Here is a 22,213-nt window from a genome sequence, read left to right on the forward strand (position 1 = left end):
GTGAAGGATTTCAGCAACAACCCCAGTGCTTACAAGCAATCCATGACAATGGATGTAGAAAACACAACATATGATGAATCAAGTGACAACTCAATCACGGCAGCATGTATACAGCATGTGTAGATCCATGTGTGGATGTTTTTCTCTTTTTTTTGGTGGCAAGAACTAAGCGTATTCATCTCTCTCAGCATTGCAATTCTTGGTAAAAACTTTTCTCTCATCAGTAACAGTGGAATGTGCGGTCCCAAAAGACATCATTACATTTTTGCAGCTATTAGTTCAGAGAGAATGTCTAGGCCCCAAGGCTGGATTTTTTTTTTCTTTTTAACTTTAGTCTATTTATAGCTGCATTTTCTTTTACACTTCCATCAGTCATCGGGAGCTTCTCAGAGCTTGCTGGAACAGAGTACAGCACATGAGCCAAGCCAATTAATGTTCTATTTTTTATACCTCTTAGCTGTCATTTTCAACTTTTAACTACATTTATTTTATCATACATGAAATTGATCTTGATAGCAATATTTTACAACTTTCGGTTTGTGGTTTTGGTCAGTGGCTATAACATATGTTCGGTCCTTACATGAAATATCGAGTCTGAGGTAAATGAGATTATGTGGTGTAGTAATACTAAACTCCACAGAAAACTGGCAAAAATGGTCTGCTTTACTCATAGAAAATATAACTGTACTGTACACGTTAAATCACATAAACATATAAAACCACAACTAATACAAGAATACATACAATTTAATTTTCTATTAAATATATATACTGTACGTACAATCAATTATCTTTATAGCTCAATAATTGGATATAAAGGGCATGGCACAGGATGAAAAGGCAGGATGGTAAATACTCTTTCCAGTAAACAGGACTTGATATAAAAAAAATATGTACTCTGATGAAATTTGCATGAAATATACCCCAAAGAAATAGGCTTGTGAATTCTTGTTCTGAAATACTCCTCATCTCCCTAATCTTGTCTCGTCACAAAACCATGTAATTCATCTGTGGCTGATATATCTCCAGTCTTCCTTTCATTTATACGATTATTTCATTCTGGCTCAGTCTTCTCCGTTTTAAGACTGATTACTTTGTTTTTCAACAGCAGACAGTTAATAATGTGTTTTAGCAAGCCAGCCTATAGATACCATCTAGTTAAAACAATGTAAAAAAGTTAGGTCTTGCAGACTCCTGTGAATAATTCATTAAAACCACTTGTTTTGTAAGTGAGCAGCTAATGGTTTTTTCCTCATTTCTTTTTTAACCTGCTGTTCTGTCCTTCAACACGACCAAGAGGTTGATACAAGGCTTTTTACAACTACTTGTTAAGCAATCAACTTGTTGTGGTACCTTAATAATCTCAATTAATCATTTCACTATTCAAAGGTTGTCAAGTCTGAGAAGGGCCAGTGTGTCTTCAAGCTAGAATGTACACCTGCTCTTTTTGGACAAGACTGGACACCCCAGGTTTGACACTAACCCTTACAGGAACAAACTTGTTCTTAATCATGAAGTCATGTTCTTTTGTCTGTTTCCCATCAATTACTGCATTAAAAGGGCCCACAGTGATACCTTGAAGATAAGGATTAACGTGCAGGGACTTTCTAGTGCAAGTGTGTGGCACTAGAATTTCCAAGTATTACTGCTGTTGCACCTTGGATTTGAACAAGCTTATTTACCTCAAGAGTAAAACCAGTCTGCTAAACAGGTGATCGCACATAAAAATACTATGCATGGTAAAGCAGGACAATACCCTCAAGGCTTCACATCTTTGTGTACATCATTTGTGAACAAAAAAGCATTCTGTATCTTCATCGCAGTACCAAGCTTAATGCATAGCGTAATGACGAAAAACGTGTTTAAAACGCTGCAATCCTCGCTCTATTAATGTCTTCGACGTCCCCATACTTAGTTCCGCCATACACTCTCTGCTTTCCAGAAGTCTTGCCTCATTTTCTAACTTTCAGAAAGGAAGAAAGCAAAGACGGTAACAGATAGAGAAGAGAACACAGTTGAGAAAGTGCCATGGCAGGGATCAAACCCCTGCCCACACAGGAGGAATCGCATATGGTTGAGATTGGATTGCCTTACAGGCTGCGATATGCACCTCACCCGTCCTGCTTTTTAAAATGATTATTCACTGTGTATTGTCTGAGATTGCATTTTTACAACTCTGGAACCCTGTGGTTTTCCGCAGACCATGTACAGCCAGTGGCATCACAGTCTGTCTTCAGGAAGACCAGAATATAATAATGAATTATCTAACTCCTGCGCAAAACAAAGCAAGAAGACTTCTAGCATCCTTCACACGGGGCTACATTATAATATTGTTCATTATTTTACAGCAGTGAAGGCAGGAAGCCAAATAAGAAATAAATAAAAAATGTTTGATGCTTGAAGCTTACAGTCATGGTGCTTGAGTCATGAATTCTTATGGCTGAGAGAAAACTGATAATGATGACAATGACAATAGAGACTATTGTTATTCAATGTAATCATTTCCCTGTCCTAGTCTTATGCATACATGAGCAGTGTAGTGGCGAAGGTGCTTGACTGGGACCAGGAAGGTTGGTGGTTCAAGCGCCAGTGTAGACACAGTAAGATCAGTGGAGCTCTTCGGCGGATTGGCCTCTGCATAGTTTAATAAATGTCAGTCACTTTGGATAAAAAAAAGTTCGCTAAATAACTGTAATGTAATGCTGGCGCATGGGTCAGAAACTGAGATTTAAGGATCTTATCATGATGGTTAAAGGGAACTAAATGCAGCAGTAACTGAGAAAGGAGATCTGTTTGATGCTTTACATCAGACCAAAAACTCTCAAAACAAGCTAATGGCTGCTGCCAGGGACAGTGCAAAAGGTAACATATCAGCAGCTATTATTAGCCACCACTTACAGCATACTCGACCTGCCCCAACCTGCCCCGTTGGACCCCAAAACACTCATGTTTCACCATACCCATTTGCTCATGTTATTTCACTGAGTAATTTAATTTATATGTAATTTGAGTGTTTTTCTTTATTTTTTCAATTTGATTATTAATTATTTAAACTTCATTTTGAAAGGAAGGTTAAATAAGGATATATTTCTGTCACGACAAACAAGGATGGATGGCAATGCAGAGAATTCTGGAAAGGGAATCTTGCCAAAATCCAGGGGGTTAAAACTGGCTCCCTTTTGTCAAGTGCCAAAGTATTATCACATAACCCTGTTTTTGCTATCATCTGAAAAATTAAAGTTTGTCCTTTATATCACTGGAGGAAAGGGCATGTTAATTAGCAGACACTGTATAGTAAGAAAAACACCGGGAGGAGAAGGAGTGAGACAACACCGTGGACAAAAACCTTGCAAAGGGCTAACGCGCACGGTGGAAACGTACAGCCTCTTCACGCACGTCCGAAGAGCGAGCTCGGACACCTCCCCAAGGTTGTTAAATGTGAGAGCACCGGAATAGGGCCAAAGCGCAACGCGAACGATGTCAGTTTCCATCTGCTGGCTTGTAATGCCCTCGTAAACCCCCGCGATGATCCGTGCCACAGGCCCACTGGCCAGCTTACGGCGGTAATGCCGGTTATGCCGGTAATCTCGCCATTTAGCACATAGCAACATTTTGTCAGTTGGCAGGGAATTTAATGCAATTCTTTGGGGAAAAATGACTGTATAACACTTTGCCCGCGGGGAGACTACGGCTGCAACATGGGCTGAGGCTCCAGCACCTTCCCTTGAGACGCGGCGCTACAATCATGACAAACGCCACCGCGAATCCTGCTAGAGCCAATATGCAAACGCTAAATCCGTGAGTCATGCTACGTTTCGCACGCGCAATTTGTTGCCAATTGCTGGGTGATGGAGGTAGACTGCAGAGTGAATGCTGTGAAATAACCGGGAGTAGCAGCCGTGAAAAACACCAAGAAGCTTAACTGCCTATTTGCCCTCTGAACAAAGGCATTTTACACAAAACTTGACACCAATGTATTAAAACTATTACAATGCACACTTTTTCATTCAGAATTGATCCCATTCAATAAGCTTATCGTCCTATCCCTGTAATACAGCTGAGTGAAGATATGTGGGTGGATTTTTTTTTTTTTCTAACCCATTATGGATGGGTCAATAAGACCCATTTCTCAATTTCTTTTTTTGACTTTACCAACGACTCAGTGAGCAGTGAGAAAGGCAGGGAGAATTAGGTGTTGGCTACTCAAACCCAAAAGAATAGAATCAACATTTCCTTCAAGATCGCTGTCACATCATGGCCATCTTGAAAGTCTTCATCGCTGGGCTGGCTTTCCTTTTTTTTTTTTTTTGGAACGGCATTGAAATTCAGCTGGGTTTAAATGAAACGTAATTTATGCAGGTTTATCCCGTATTCTGACAGCCTCTCCTGCCAGGCAATGTAATTCCGCTGCACTGCGCATTAACATACATAATGTGGGCATGGTGCTTCCAGTTCTGCCTTCCTCGAGAGTGTAGAGAATGTCAAGGATGACAGAATAGTTCACCCAACATTTCATTAGCCCGGTAATCTCATTTGTCAACACTCCAGACAACCCACACCTACATGCCCCCATCTAAGAAAAGTGGTTGGAAATCAAAACATTGAAGAAAGAACAGCACACATTGTACTTTTTTTACAACCAGGAAAGCCTGCAGAGTACAGCGAGCTCCAGAATTATTGGCACTCTTAATAAATGACATGTTCAGAGACGATTGTAATTATTTTTAAAAACGTGAGCAACCCTGCAGTGGATATGAGTGTAATTGAAATTGAATTTCCCTTTTTAGGGAATTGAGCTTGCATTTTTGAGCCTACTATTATCCAACTAATGAGCTGCAAATGTAGTTGTCCTCTCATATCGACGTTGGAAATCACTGGTCTGTATTATCTGAAACCTCACTTTGTCCCTCCTGCAAGTTCCCAAGACCCAGAAAGAGAGAGAGAGAGAGAGTTGCGTCAACTCCGTTCACTTCAGTGGGACCGTTTTTTTTACAACAATGGCGGACAGTCTCACTAGTTCCAAACAAAAGCAGCACTTTTGATTGTATTACATGTGATGTTCTTTTCAAAGGCAACAGTATTTTGATGCTTATCTTAGCACATTTGTATCAAATTAATATTGTGCAATTTTCAATCACTATGGTAACAGGATATACAGTTTGAAAGCGTTAAAACTAACAGTTATATCTCTATAAACCTTTTTAAAGATGTCATTGCTTTAGCGACAACAGTTCCTTATTTTATAACATGTGGATGGCAAAACAAGCGTGGGGAGACCTCATCTTCTCTGCATTTTGGAAACCCAAAGACGGCATAAATCAAGGTAATGTCAGTGTCCTTTTCACAGCAAGGGTCCAGCAAAGCAAATGCATTTTAGTTTCTAATTCTAAAAAGCCACAATAAACTGTATCCACTCAAAAACAGAAAATATTTTCAGTGAGAAAAAAATCTGTAATATGTTTTAGTAATATTTTGACTCTTGGAAAACAAGCCCCATATGGTTATGTTTCAGAAGAGACCAGGATTATGCCTGTAGTCAAATGGATTCAAGAATAGTTTTTACCATTTTATTTTGGGTATGTCATTTTCAAGCTTGCGTTATGAAAAGGGGGCGATACTTAAGGGGTTAAAGCATGGGGCGACATGGCTCAGGCAGTAAGAGCAGTTGTCTGGCAGTCGGTTCGATCCCCTGCCCGGGCTGTGCCGAAGTGTCCCTGAGCAAGACACCTAACCCCTAAATGCTCCTGACGAGCTGGTAGGTGCCTTGCATGGCAGCCAATCGCCATTGGTGTGTGAGTGTGTGAGTGTGTGTATGAATGGGTGAATGAGAAGCATCAATTGTACAGCGCTTTGGATAAAGGCACTATATAAATGCCAACCATTTACCATTTACCATGTCAGATCATTCATTTCCACCAAATTAGAAGATTTAGGTAATTAAACATTAACACTTGACATTATTGAATGTTCCCCAATCCAAACCTCAATCCAATTTAACCTATAGCTAGGTTAAAGTTAGCTAGCAACACATAATGACAATATTGTTATGTGTTCCATTGTCTGAATGCAATTTCATGGATAATGTTACTAAAGTAAACACAGAGGCTGATGTGTTTCTGGGAAAATAAACGTGATTAATTAGTTAAATACAGCCTAGTCGAACATTAGCGGGTGCTTTGAAGTCTGCTGTGAGGTGGTGGTTAAGGACATCAAAAGATATAAGCACCTAGCCTTAGACTGCTTCTAACCACGACATGGTAGCTGGAATAAATTGACGTTATATCACTGTTAACGCTAGCACCAGACAGCTAGGTTATTCTTGATATCGATGGCCATTTCTATTAAGGAGTACCATTCTTATTACAGACAACATGTCCAACTTAGATTCAGATCTCATTGCAGAGGCTATTTATTGTGACTTTATTGATCAACTTATTCAAAGTTGCAGATCCTCCGGTGTTTAGACTAGTTTCATCAACCTACTTAAACGTATGGCTACATATGTGACACTACTCGCATAGGCTAAGCAAAGCAACACAATACAGATAGCAAGCAACACGTTAGCCAAGGGATGCGTCAAAAAGCCAGCTAACTAGCGGTTTACACCAATCCGAGGTATTCAACTAAAAATTGTTGTACATTGTTGTACGTTGTACGTCGCTCTGGATAAGAGAGTCTGCCAAATGCCATTAATGTAATGTAACGTAATTAGATACAGAAATCCAATATTATTATTATTTTACAGGGTAGGAAGATGCCACCCAACAGGAAGTGAGCAGGAAGCAGGCCAGTAATTTTAGCGACAAGTAGTAGTAATTAGCTAACGTTAAAGTACTCTATAACTTCTAATTTAACATTAGATATAAATACCTAGCTGGTCAAAGTAGCAGGTTACCTAATCAATCTTAGCCAACTAACCTTATTGCCTAAGGTTAGCTTAGCTGCTAATATTACATCATGTTATGCTCAGAGTGGTTCGCATCTGACCGGCGCTAGTCTGATTAAAAGTTGTTTTCCATTGGATTACCAAAACAATTGCAGGCAGTGTGCAATTGTACAGGGCCCTGACAACCTAAGCCAAAGTTTTTTATTTAGTTTGTCTAGAAATAACCTGTTTAGCAAACTGTTTTGGTAAAACGCCATAGACCTCCATTTATTCTGTGAGCGACTGGTAAAATATCAATGCGGATGTTTCAGACCCAAAGTTTCAAAGCAGGAGACACATTTTTTTTTGAGAAGGAAATGTTCCAGGGAGTTCAAAGTGTGGTTTTAAATTCCGAAAAGATTTCACTGCACTTAGGACAAACTACATCAAGGGCAAATCAAAAAGAACTAAACAGATGAGAAATACCCGTTCTCCTTGGAGAAGCAGACTAGTATGTGGCCATGGATTAAATCTTCCACTACATCTGCACTGACAGCGATAAAGGTCAGAAACTGTGATGGTTTTAAGGCCTGATTGAGAGGAAGAACCCAAGGGCCACTGGGAAATTGAGTAACAAGGTCGTAACAGGCTATTGTATGGAAGCACCTTGTAGTCCTTACACCTGCAGACAAATTGCAGACAGAGTTCGTGTTGTGCCTTTGAATAGGATCGCTTCCTGTTCAAAGGCAGAAGTAATTCCTGTTCACACCTCAGCTCCCTTTCATGGACTGACCTTCAGTCACCCTGAATTCTGGGTATCCAAACCAAGCTTTGCAGCCATCTCCAGTGACCTTTCACTCACTGAGAGAATGGCTTCCTCTCAAAATGACTGAAGGCAGGGCAGCTTCACAAAGGGACGTGATTCAGGCTGCATCCACTGACCATCTGTACAGCTTTTCACTCCTCCTGTGGGGCCAGATTGATCCAACCGTCTTGGCAGAGATTAGACAGCATACTATTCTGATTCTTTCACTCCTGACAACACAGAGGTAGAATGCTGTACAGCAGTCAGGTAGGCAAAGGACAGTGTGCTACCTGTGGAAAAAAGCAGCTTATGCTAGGTTTTGAAACAGTTAGTAGCTGGTTGGCCAGTTCAGACCAGCTCCCTGCTTGACAAGGCTTGACCAGCTCAAGCTATGTTTGGTTGACCAGTTACTAGCTCAGACAAGCTACTAGCACTAGCTGGTTGACCAGCTCATACCCAGCTAGACCAGCTCAATTTTCAGGATGGCACAGCTGGATTTTACAGTAGGGATTCTTAATGCACCGGTGGCAGGATGTACAATGCTACGTGCAAGTGTCACTCGACAGTGCTTCGAACTATGCACACGCACATGCACACACGCAGACATGCACCCACACATGCGCTCACAGACTCACACACAGGGGCAGCTGTCTGGGGAAAAAAATCAAGCCGCTGAACTCCCCCTCTCCTCCTAAACTTCTCTGCCTCTGCCAGTGTACCCATCAGTCACCAACCCCTCCTCTGGCCTCCCCCCTCCACTAGAGCAAGAGATTGCCACAATAAAAAACAATCAAACCCAGCACGAGGTTTCACCTCAGCAGGACCCTTTACCGGCTCAGACCATTTAAATGTTTTTTTTTTCGCTTGAGGCTCAAGGGAAAGGCTGTAGAAATAGCATGTACACACCCGGGTGTGTTCCATATATCATCCACTGGAACACGCCTAGCTAGACTGAGAAGCTGCTAAAGGCTGCATCTTCAATCAAGGAGAAGAGCCTGGTGTGCAGGCATACTGAAGAATTCCATTCCCCCTGAAGACAGAAAGAAAACTGGCTTCTAAACCACGGGCTTGGTTCTTTAGAGACAAGATTAAAGATGGGGGGGAAGGGGGTTGACCTGGCTGAAAGCGATGGCCGTGTTGGGTGTTTGGTTCCAGGCGATTTCCTCATCAGCATGGCTTGTGCTGGCTGACAGATTGCGCTTTGATTGTTCAAACAGCAGTGCTCTGCCTCTCTAGCCCTGGATCCTGAACTTCAGGATCTGAGAGAGTTCTCGCGGCTCTCTGCTCTTCTGCATCCACTTCTGACAGCAGGGGGTGGAGGAATCATCGCAAGAACACGGTAGAACGATAAGAATCTGGTAAATGACTTCACTATGTACGATAGCAGAAGCAAACATACAGTAAGATCTGGAGGGGAACGCAAACTTCGATACAAAGCTCTCCAAGTCTTTTTATATGTTATAGACCAGCGCAGGCATTTACTTCAACCATGCCCTACCCTACCTGATTTCACTAAATACTTTACCTGCTTGCTTCTGATAATAAGCTAATTAGTGAAATCAGGTGGTGTAGCGCACAGTTGAAGCAAATACCTGCAGACACTGCGGCCAGCAGGACGTGGAGTTGAGTAGCACTGCCACAGACCCGGAGCTATTTCTTCAGATAATGTTTGGCTTTGGATGGAGGAAAAGAGAAGAGCTGGAAGAGAGGGAGGAAGGGAGGGAGGGTGGAAAAGAAGCTGCCTGGTTTAGCTCCGAAAATTTGCTGCTGCCTCCTCACATTTTCTCCCTCACCAGACAGCGAGCTCCTTTCAGGCACTCTGGGTTTTTAAAAACTGAATTTCAGGAACGACACTTCAATTTGCTATTGGGCCTTTTCCAAAGAAAAGCTTGTTATCAATCTTCGCTGCTGGGTGTATGGGGTGCGTCGCTATACTGAGAGCTAGTCCTGCGACCTGGGAGCCACAACATTCTCGCTTTCTGCTTCGTACCCTGCAGCTGTGTGAGGGAAATTGTGGGGGCAGGAGCAGTTTTGCTTGTAAGCCTAAACTTCAAAGCAACACAATGCATGATTTTTTCAGCCCTGCTGCATCTTCATGGGCTGCCATGCTGCGGCTCTGGCTAGCTGCATCTCTGCAGTTTACCGTTCTCTCTCCCTCTGTCCTTCAGAAATTGATAGCTCAGGACTGTGCGCATGGTTCTATGACTTCCATTTGCTTTATTTATATCATCACAGGTCAAACATGACTTGAATAATAAGAGCAACTCTGCAGCAAATAGTGCAAAAAATACTGCGTGCCGTCTCCTTAAAACCTCTGGTTGGGGAACCTGCTTTGTAACCAGAAAGTTCAATGTTCAAGTGGTGTTTGATTAATAAACAAGGTGCTTAGGCAGAATGGCTTCAGTGCATTTCCAGCAGAAGTTTATCTCCTCGGACAAGAGCCACTGCATTGCATACAAATAATACAATTCCACGCCACTTCTGTTGCTTCTGCTGTTCAAAAATATTTCACGAATAATGAGTAGCTCTACTTTATTTCCAAGTTTGTGAGCCATTTTGCCTTGAAAGCGGCGCAGTGAGATGGCTCTGTGGAACTCTAATAGCACAGAAGGAGCTGGGGGAGATATGGACACTAATTTATTTCATCCTCATCATCAGGCGTCGTCTTTTATTCTCAAGGAGCAAGTGGGATGAGTGCGCTTTGGATGTTAGGGGGAAGGAGAGAGAGAAAAGGAAATAGGGAAGGCATTAAGGGAACCGAGAGCATGCATTTCAAAGCAGTGTAAGGACTGCGGACCCACTCACCAAAAGCTTCAGAACATTATAAGAAAAATACAGAAAGGGAAAAACAGTACATTAAAGGGTTCAGTTTACTGAATATTGTCTCTAATTCTAATTCAGTCAAGATTTGTTTTGAATATTGAATATTGCAGTACTTGTATTATCGTCACATATTGTAATACTACAGAAACCCCAACTGCAGTTCAAAGACAAAATAAAAATACTCAGGTAGTGATTTTTACTGCATACAGAACATCACCTTAAACATTTATTTCTTAAATTATTCAAATGTGTCAAACAGTTACATAATTGAATATGTTAAAGATACATTGGGTTCCCACAGTAAATACTAATTTCCATTACAAATCTGTTAACTTCTCTTGCAAAAAAGGGCAAATATTGTAAAACATTAACAACATTACATTAATGGCATTTAGCAGACGCTCTCATCCAGAGCAACGTACAGTTGATTAGACTAAGCAGGACACAATCCTCCCTGGAGCAATGCAGGGTTAAGGGCCTTGCTGAAGGGCCCAACGGCTGTGTGGATCTTATTGTGGCTACACCGGGGATCGAACCGCCAACCTTGCCGGTCCCAGTCATGTACCTTAACCACCAACCAACCAAATGTACTTATAACTATATGTTCCCAATTTTGTTATATATTTCTTTCAATAGTGGTGTTTGAATAGCTTTTTATTGATGATTAAATGGTGCGCCCTATCGAATTGACTTTGACTTTCAGTAATTCATTAAAAAGCTTGTGTGACATATTTTTATTTGATCTTTCTTGCTCAAAGATGTGCAGGTTATGGACAATAGCACATGGAAAAAGCAAAATTTAATCTTGAATATGTGACCCTTTTGGAACCGGAGGCATTTTCCGTACATGGAAATGGAAATAATCCAACATAAATGAATAAATAAATAACATTGACTATTTAAAACTCTATTAACCCAAAAGCAACAGAAACAGTCATTAGATGAGATCACCAACGTCTCATGCTACATTTAGTGTTCAAAGAAATCCCAAAGGGTGCCGAATACTGTAAATTTAACCAAACTAGATAATAATATATTTATAGCAAAAACAAGAGAGATCATTATTTATCTTTTTCATAACACTGGATCCTCAGGTTCAATGGGCTGTTTTTAAAGATGCTTTTAGAGGGCATTTAAAAGCCTGAATTAAATGATGAAAACAAAAAAAACGAAAGAAAAGGACTTGTCAGTTTTGACTTCTCTTCTCCTCTGACCTCTCTCATCTACAACGTGTTTGTGCCGGCAGAAATCCTATTCACTGGATGTTTTTTGTTTTTCGCACCATTCTCTGCAAACTCGAGAGACTGTTGTGTGTGAAAATCCCAGGAGATTAGCAGTTTCTGATACACTGAAACCACCCTGTCTGGCCCCAACAAACATTCCACGGTCAAAGTCACTTAGATAACATTTCTTCCCCATTCTGACATTTGGTCTGAAAAACATGAATGCTTTTATGAATTTAGTTGCTGCCAAATAATTGGCTGATTAAATATTTGCATGAACAAGCTAGTGTACATGTCTACCTAATAAAGTGGTCACAGAGTGTATATACACTGTATATACTGGAAAGTTTATCCCAAGAACAACAATATTAAGAAAAAGGCAACTGGATGGAAAAGGGGAAAATGCAGAAAGTTGTTTTTGAAACTGACATCGCAGCAGATCATCAATAATAATAATGTAACACTGAAATCACCAAGAGGTATTGATAGGAGAAACTAAATATATTCCTTTAAAGATATCTCCTCTAACTGTTAGTGTATATGACTCACTTTTCCCAAATATGCCACAAAACTCAAAGAGGAATTTGTATGAGGGTATAATTTCAGAGGAAAACTTAATCCAGGCAATTAACTCCTTTCAGTCTGGAAAAACCCCAGGGTTCAATGGATTTCCAAGTCAACACAACTTTCTATGAACATTTTAAGGATCCACTGATTGCCTAGTTTAGCGAACGGCTTCCTTTCAGATACATAAGGATAATATGCGCCTTAACATTTGGAGACCAGTTAAACAGCAGTGCTATAATGGAAAATAAATCTTGTAAAATACAGTGACTGTAGCAGTATTCAGACTCTTTCACTTTTTGCAGACTTTGTGTTGTAGATTTAATTTTAAATGGATAAAATTGTCACTTTTGCCCATCAATCTACACTCAATAACCCAAAATGACGAAGTGAGAACACAGTGTGAATTTTGGGACCTTATATAGAAAGGTGTGTGCCTAGATCGACGGACAAAAATGGCAATTTTATCCATTAAAAATACAATCTGGGTCTGTATACTTTCTGTAAAAAAGATAAGACCAGATTGGTTTCTCCAAGGAATATTTCTTGGTGATAATATTCTCAAAGATGTTACAAAATAATATTATATAACAATCCAATATGCACAATTATTAAAAAATGGTAAAACTGTCTAGAGGTGTCAAATGAACCTGTCCATTACCTTTGTACCTGCTGAATGATTGATTTAATAAATTTATTAAGTTTATTTCCATGTCTTGTCATAAATAACCCACCCCTTACAGGGTTATAAGAAAAACAATTATAAATGAATTTACAATGTTTCCATTTACCACACAATAACCAATCCTTAATGGGATTACATTACATTACATTAATGGCATTTGGCAGATGCTCTTATCCAGAGCGACATGCAGTTGATTAGACTAAGCAGGAGACAATCCTCCCCTGGAGCAATGCAGGGTTAAGGGCCTTGCTCAACGGCTGTGCGGATCTTATTGTGGCTACACCGGGGATCGAACCACCAACCTCGCGTGTCCCAGTCATGTACCTTAAGCACTACGCCAAGCCCTTTCACTCTGTCCCAAGCCATATAAATACAATTTGACAATGATTACTCGTGTCCAGAACACGTGTTTTGTTCAAATCCTACTCCATGTTTTATGCTTCACTGGTGCACTGTAGTACCCTCACATGAAAAAATAAACATTTCAGATCAGCTAAAATCTAATCTAATAACCAGCAAATTTAGCTCTCTGCCCATCATTATATTTCATTCTACACATTCTACACACTTTCTTTTCTTTGGAAATGCGATCTTTTCCCTGGCTAGCTATGTCTGTTTAGCACCACGGTGACATGCGTTGGCCTGCTGGCCTAGTGTCTGCTCGAGGGGCTGAAGTGTCAGAGCGAGAGAGAAGGCCGAATGAAAAATGTTTCCGCTCCACTATGCTCATGTACTCTGGTCCTAAATGGTGCCTACACCAAGTCTGTAAAGGCAAGTTTGCCCTTCTAAACTTCTACTATTGGCACTCCCAGTACAGCCTAGGGCACAACACAGTCACATAGTAGAATGAGAAAATAAATTCATGATTCATTAGTATCATGGAAGTTAGTAGACTGCATGATAGTAGAATTATTTCAGTTTATAGAAAATAAGAACTATCTAGCTTGACAATTATGGAACTTAATGTTGCAGAGTTTAAACAGTTTCGATCAAGCAAAAGCCTATTAAACAGATCGTATGCAGATGTAGGTTTGTGACCATTCACAAAAAAAATATTAATAAATATAATTGCATTCTCAATCCTTCTCGTAAGGTCCACTACTGATTCCTTTTCTGCCAGAAGAGCACTTCAAAATGGAGGCTGGCGTGCGAGACTCTTCATTAAGCTCAGGGACAGCAGTGTGCAAACCCCGGTACTGAAGCGTGTGAGACATGACTGTGAATCACCCTTCTCTCGGGTCCCCTCGGAAAACACAGATGCCACACAGAGAGCTGCAGGCCCGTGTGGTTTTGACCCCTTCCACGGACCTGCGTGGGCCCTCTGGGGCCCCGGCTCTGAGGCAGATCGGGTGCCAACAACAACACAGACATCTGCATCTGCGGGTAAACTCAACCACCCTTAAACTCAACCTGAGTCCCCCCAAGGTCGCCTGCTGTCCTCCAGTATAAAGACATGACAACATTTCCAGATGGTCACTGCCAACCCCCACCCCCCCCACCCCCCTCTAAAGGGAGTGCAGCATCTTCAAACAGCCAAAAAAAAACACAGCGCCCAAGTGTAATATTACTTTCAAGGACAAAATCCAAGGCTAATGCTACTTCGGTATGAGGTGACATTTTATTCTTGGTAGAAGGGATGTTATTTATAATTTAGTCTATATCTCTGTTGCTTTTCATTTATAAGACAAATAAACCACTCTTAAGTAGTTTATCCGTTTCTGTTTTTTATGTCAAGCAAAGACATGGGAAATGGAAGGATATAACATCTTAATCTCTTAATCTCATAATTATTGATATGAATACACATTTCTCTGCTATTTTCTTTTCAGATGCATCAAACTGGCTTCAGCTTAGAGTTATTTATATAAATACAGCATATCTGCAAGGTTCATAATTTGGCTGTTTTTGAATAGGTCTTAAGCAATCAAGTCAATACGCATGAAGCAGCCCATAAAATGTATGCCTAACACGTTTGGGGGGGGGGGGGGGGGGTTGCACCAAAAAAAGATGGATAAATCTACACCTAGAACTTTTAAGAACCATAAATCACAATGGTATTCACACTACAATTCTTTAATGAGATGACCCATTCTCTCTCAGTCATTTGCAACTACTATTTACACAACAATTGAACTTCTCAAGTACCCAGGCTCCAAATAATGCAATATTTTAGTGGTTCAAAGCATCCTAACATCAAAAACGGCATATATCACTCCTGTGAACTTTGTTTACTTTATATACATTAAGCATACACGCAAGGGGACCGGCTGAGAGTTTCCACACACTTACCTGATCGAAGCTGTTTTATTCGCCCACCGCTTGCACTGGGATCAATGGGCAGGAAGTCCTTGAACCAGGTTATTTCTGGGTCTGGGTTGCCACTGGCGACACAGAGCATGGTCGCCGTACGCGTGCGCTCCACCACCTTGAGTTGTGGGCTCATGTCAATGTTTGGGAAGCCCATTGGTAGCAGGTCCTCTGAAAAAGAAATAGTTCACAAACAATTAGTACTGCATGTCCTTCACAGACCATATGCAACACGCAAACAGTAGCATCACATCACCAGAGGTATCAGTAATATCTGGCACTTTTCATTATAAATGGGTTCTACCCAGCTAACTTGACAGCATGATGGATGATGATCACAGTTGAAGTTTAATTACAGACGAGCACACATACACACACACATCCACACAATAGACACATATTTTTTCATAATCTAACAAATAAAACAAGAAATGTCTTTTCCAAACTGTTAGTATAGTGAATTTTTTTTTTTCCATTGAGATTACTATCTCAATGGAACCACAGTGTCTATTGAGATTACCTCATTGAGATTACTATTGAGAAAATGGATGGTTCCATTGAGATGACTATCTCTTTTGTGAGTATGCCCTGGCCAAGATACAGTAATACCCCTTTCACACCGAAGCAACGGGATATCCTCGACCTAGAAATTACCCGTGATGGACACGGCTCGGCTTTGGTATGAAAGGGGGAGGAACGTCATTGGTACCACCGGAGATACGCTAGTAGTGTATGTCGGTGCTTGTTAAAGTTTTGTATTAAATCGTGTTTTAATATTAAATCAGTTGTGTCCTTCTTTATTTCAAGAAAATACTTGAAATAACAAACAATATATGGTTTCACTACCTACTACTATCTAGTATTAGGCAGCTCATATTTTTAATATAGGCTAAATTTCAAGAACAGACCATTTACTCCTCCAAAACTCATCTTAAAAAAAACTAGAAATCACACAGCGATAACTGTCATCTCACGAATAATGATATTCATGAACAGCTTCACATTTTATTGTACGCCACAATGTTTAAAGAATCAGGGTTGGGAAATGTAAGGGCTTTGAACAGAACTTTGTTAAAAACTGTAAGGGCAACCTGTATCAAGCTGCACTCAAAGTAATTTTTTAAAATATATTTCATATCTCTCCAGCCAATTTCTAGAAGGCTAGATCATGCACTCAATAAGGTATGTTGTCCTTACAGTAAAGAACACAACTCAACATTTTAAAAGCATATCATTTCTGAACATAAATGTAAATATCAGCGTGCTGGTACCATTAAACATATTGAGCTATTTAATTGTATATTGACAGTTGTCTCATTCAATTGAGCACATTAAACAGTAGAACTCGCCAGCCTTTAGTTTTGTTTGGATTTTTGTGCTGCAAATATTCATTCTTGGAGAAAGCAGCTCATATTTTGTTAAAACATAAAATTCATGTTGAGAAAGAAGCTAGTTTTAGCCAAGCGCTTCACTTGACTATATACGACACTTTTCTTTTAAAACCATCATTTTAACACCCACCTCATACAATAATTTAATATTTATCATCTGGAAATGCTGGTTATGTCTCTCCCCCTCAAAGGAACTGCACTATGGCTGTTGCAGGTTATCTGGTTGAGATGTTATCAATGTTCCACTCAGGCAAGAAACACTCTTTCTGTATTTCAAAACGTCATTATGCAATATGTAAGAAGAAGCAACTAGATCTGGCATTCCTCTTTAGTAAACAATGCTGATGACAGCAGGAAGATTCTGCACATCAAAAGATTGCCTGAGAAAAATTTACCAGATCATGTGCACTGTCCACCACGTTGAATTTCCAGTAAACAAAACTGCCTACGATCGTCTGCTTTCATTATTTTATGTATTTATTTAAACTCAGTGACCACTTTATTAGGTAGACTTGTACACTAGCTTGTTAATGCAAAGCATACACTGATTAAATGGTGAAAATGTAATCAGTGTATGATCATGTGGACGCACCTAAATGCACAAAAGCATGCAGATGTGGTCAAGAGGTTCAGCTGTTTTTTATGGACAAGAATGGGGAAGAAATGTGATTTCAGTGACTTTGACCGTGGAATGATTGATGGTGCCAGATAGGGTGGATTGAGTATCTCAGAAGCTGCTGATCTCCTGGGATTTTCACGCACTGTCACTGTCTCTAGAATTTGCAGAGAATGAGTTTGCTAACAACAAAAAATATCCAGGGAGCAGCAGTTCCGCAGGCAAAAATGCACTGTTAATGACAGAGGTCAGAGGAAAAGGGCCAGACTGGTCGAAGCTGACAAGAAGGTGACAGTAAAGCAAATAGCCACACATTTCAACAGTGATATGCAGAAGAGCATCTCAGAACACACAACATGTCAAACCTCTACAGCAGAAGACTCAATAAGTAAAAAAAAAATAATAAATACCTAAAAAAGTGCTCACTGAGTGTAGACAGCGAAATAATATATAGCCTACAGAACAATCCATTGGAACATAACGTTCACTTTTACTGATTTGGAGACAGGACAGCCCTGTTTAGCAGTGACTGATATGGAAGTAAATATGTAGACCTGGAAAAGTCCAGGGTCTGGACTTGGGACATTCCCAGGACCATCGTGTGGTGTTAATGGGTCAACCAGGGGTGAATCCCGGGTTCAATACCCAGTCTGTATCCTGGGTTGTCTGTGAGAAAGGTACGACGGTGACTACATTTCCACATTTGCATCTACATACATACAGGGGCAGCCTGTAGCGTAGTGGTTAAGGTAAATGACTGGGACATGCAAGGTGGGTGGTTCTAATCCCGGTGTAGCCACAATAAGATCTGCACAGCCGTTGGGCCCTTGGGCAAGGTCCTTAACCCTGCATTGCTCCAGGGGAGGATTGTCTCCTGCTTAGTCTAATCAACTGTACGTCGCTCTGGGTAAGAGCGTCTGCCAAAATGCCAATAATGTAATATGTAATGCATTTCAAAACCACCTTCTATACTCAGTGAGGCATTTCCTCCATTTTCATCTTCAAGTACTACGACAGTCTGAACTTATTGCATTGAAGGACAGACGATAGGCTTTGATCGCAAGAAGGGATGAGGGATTGATTATACCATTTCCTAACAGCCACAATTAGACCCGAATGCCTGACGAACAATCGGATTTGACGCACACGGAAGTACATCAAAAGGACATCGCTGTTTGAGGCAAGGAGAACGGCTGGAAGCGAAAGCAACAATGAACAGTGCAGTGGGTGGAATCCCAGCAATTATGTCATTACAGAGAGCAGCAGGGTCCCACCAGGGCATTGTGAAAGAACAAAATGAAACGTAGGTTAATTTCTCAACAGGAGCAGCATTCAGTTATCAGCATTCCCGTGAACCTTCTCATCTCCCCTGTTGATGAATCTCCAAATGCAAATGTTCCCTGATCCAAAAAAGAGGCCTGTCTCAACCCAATTGGCTGTCTGCCAACAGGACTCCTCTGAAAGCTATTAAAAATGTATTTTTTTTGCTTAAAGAAGATTTTTATAAAAAATAAGATGTTAATTACATCAGTGCCATGACTTCATCTGCTGACAGAAAGTCCAGGGTCCAGACTCAATCCAACTAAACTTTGCCCTTAACTGAAGAAGAACTTTGTTAAAGACTTTTTACACTGCTTATTTTAGCTGTTGTTTTCTTTCAATTCCATTAAATCTACTGACAGTTTGTACACAATATAGGAAATTGCCCTGAGTGAGACAAGTCAGAGAAAAATCTGCTAACTTTAAAGTGAATGTGACCTGTTGTTGCATGCGCTACAATATAATGGCTGTAGTATCCTTTTTGTCTGTTCTCCAATTTTAGCCATTGCAGATCCCCACCAAAGAGTGGTTTGTCTAGAAAGTCACACCAAAGTTAAAACATGAATGCTTCAGAGAAATATACTTTTTCCTTGTCTACAATAGTTAGTTGAAGTTTTCAACTGACCTTGCTCCACCTCACACATTTTCAAAACTGCCCCACAACAGCTGACTCAGAGACACCAACCTATTGTACAGCACTTGGACAATTTGGATCAAGTGTTTGCGTGGCTGGCTTATCAGTTGGAAGAGCATAATTGTGGGACTCATTGCCTGCTACTTAAATGATGATGACATCATCCCAACAAATACAGTAGCTAAATGAACCCCAATAATCTCCTTGATTATTAATTATTTTCGGCCTTATTACACAACCAGGCACTTGCGTTTCCACTTGACCTAGCAGCAACATTGCTGCCAAGGTTCTTCCTGACATTAATCATCTTGAAAGCATCTGCAACTCAACGGTCCAATTAGTCACGCCTAGCGTCGAAACCAGCCTATCTGCAGCATGCGTTAATGGTTCAGCCGTTGACTTTTTTTGGTCTCGCGCTTACATTTTTCGACGACGTTGCTGAGAGGCGACTGTGGAAGCCTGGCATTTGGGCTGACAGATGACCTCGCGCTGAGAGCGTCCATTAATTATCCGTAATTGTGGTCCTGCTAAATGTCACTCTGAAAGCGACGCGCGTAAATCCTTTCCAGTGATCAGCTTGCTTGTTGAAATAAATCACCGACGCTGACTTTATGCGATTACCTCCAGGGAAATGAATGCGATTGAGACGTAGTTATCTTCAGGGAGGAATGGGCGATATTGCGTCACCGTTACATTCATTGGGGGACATGATGTGATTAAGTGAAGTGGTTACTTCAGTGGGGAACGGTTACCTTGAATTGGGAATGAGCATGTGGTCACGTAAAACCGGCTAATGAGTCGCTTTGGAAGAACTGTCCGTTCCAATCTGGAGCTCACATCATGTCTTCATATAGTCATACTTTCATCAGTCAGGCAGAAGAATGCAGTTGATTAAAAAAATTGGTGAAGGAAAAAATCTGAATTTATAAAATATATATATAAAAGCAAGTAACATATTCTGTTATTTTAATATTGCATATTGTAATCTTTGCGTGGAAGCTCTGGAAAATGCAGTCCCCTTCATAACCTTTATGAATATTTGAATAATCATCAACCACAGTTTTAAAAGATCCACACTCAAACATTTTCACTCAAGATGAAAACAGTCAGTAGACAGTCTTCTTGAGTGAAATGGTGGATATATTGCTTAAGGAAATGTGTTGTATTCCAATCACTACAGATGTACAGGTTGATTAAAAAGAAAATGGCAATCAGAACCTCTGTCTTCAGACAGACTATAAACAAATGCTTAACAAGACATTAGGCAGTATGACGATCAGCCTCCATATTAAATATACGACAAACGAAACAAGCACATACAGAAGGACTTCATTACTTGATTTCTTCATTCATTTTGTTTATTTACAAACCCACCTCTGATGAGATGCAGTAGCTTATTAGCGCAACACAGATTGCCACTCTCACTCCCAGGCTTAATTTAAGAATCTACAATCTGCAATTTAAAATTAATATCAGATTTATACACAGGAAATATGCATCTAAATGGGTACAGCAGTCAACATGGGGGTGGTACTACAGCTGTCAGAGCCCCCATACTCACTGACCAATCAGATAAAAACAGATGCCGTGCGCTAGCTAGTCAATACGGACAAGCCACTTTGCATCATTTATAATGTCCTTTTGTATTAGTATGCCTGATGGAAAGCGACCTTTAACCCCGCCAGGATTGGCGCTGCTGATGGCGTGTTTGTCATACACACCTCTCGCTTCTCATCACCCACGGTATTATTTTCACTTCCAGAAATAATTAAATTTTATCAGTGTCATAATCGAGTTAACTGATTACACCTTGTCACACAGCTAGCGACAGGCCTGTGAGAGAACCAGAGAGAACGAGGAAGCGTTCGGCTATTCACTCGGCACACAGACCAAAAGCAGGTTATTTCGCACAATAGAAAGGGCAGGCAGAAAAGGGGTAGGGTGCTGGCTACGGAGGGTACATGGGCCCCTCTGGGAATCTGCCCTGGTCACCACAGACGACGTGGTGTCGACACAAAATAATGGAGAAAAACACTCTGGACCCGCACAGGGTCGACCGTAATGGACTGAGCGAGCTCAGAGCACAGCACACCCTCCACGGGTTTGCACTTGTATTTACAGACCACCTCCAAGCAAGATGTGACCAGACTAGGCAATGCTAGCATTTGCAACAACAGTTTATTTGTTTCATAGCCTGGGGCCAAAAGAAATGTGCCAAAAGACATTCTGCACAAAATCTTTTTCTATACAGAAAAGCAGCTGTTAAGCCTATAGGCTAACACACACAATAAATACACAATAAGCGTAGCATTATGAATACTGAAACAACACATTTTTCAATCACTACACATAAATTTACATTTAATTTTAATTTAACTAGTGTAGATCAAAACTATGCAAATCTGCAATCAGCTGCATTTCCATAGCCACAAAATGACATACAGGTTTAGTGCCAATAATGGCCATTTTCAATGCTTTAGCATTTTGGAGAGCCGTCTCTGTGCTTCCAGTAATGCCTGTTCTTTGTGATGTTCTAATCCCCATGGCCCTCATTGAGCCAGACATGTGAAAGGGGGAAAAGTCAAGGGTACGAATAGCACAGTTAGTTTTAATAATACAAAATGTATTGGCCATCTTTCAATCTATTCCATCTTTTGGGAATTACATTATCACCATGAGGCAAGATTTAGAGTGATGTTGGTGACTCCAAAACCTGATGGTGGACAAGTAAAACGACAAGCAGGCTTTAGCATGATGTAGTGGAGCCAGTGGACACCACTTGTTTTCAATTTTAGTCACTTCTGACAAGAAGCGAATTGGCCACAATGCTGGAAGTGGAGGCCAGACTGGAAGTTTGCCAGAATGCAGAAGCGTTTTAATTCTGGACTGCTGTGCGCTTGCCATCACGTTGCTAGGATTCTGGGCTTAAGTAAGCTCAACGGTGATTTGTTCAAATGTAGGACTGAGGTGTGGGAGAGTG

At 40.7% G+C, this 22,213-nt stretch overlaps 1 protein-coding gene across 1 annotated transcript in view; it reads right to left on the reverse strand.

The window, feature by feature from the left end:
• LOC133128722 (receptor-type tyrosine-protein phosphatase S-like) overlaps nucleotides 1-22,213 on the reverse strand; it is a 205,929-nt gene that overhangs the window by 73,674 nt on the left and 110,042 nt on the right. Inside the window, exon 6 of the mRNA XM_061242447.1 lies at nucleotides 15,255-15,443. Coding sequence (XP_061098431.1) covers nucleotides 15,255-15,443 — 189 coding nt within the window. The remainder of the gene's footprint in view (nucleotides 1-15,254; nucleotides 15,444-22,213) is intronic.

This window comes from Conger conger, chromosome 5 (genome assembly GCF_963514075.1).
Source record: "Conger conger chromosome 5, fConCon1.1, whole genome shotgun sequence".
Taxonomy (NCBI): domain Eukaryota; kingdom Metazoa; phylum Chordata; class Actinopteri; order Anguilliformes; family Congridae; genus Conger; species Conger conger.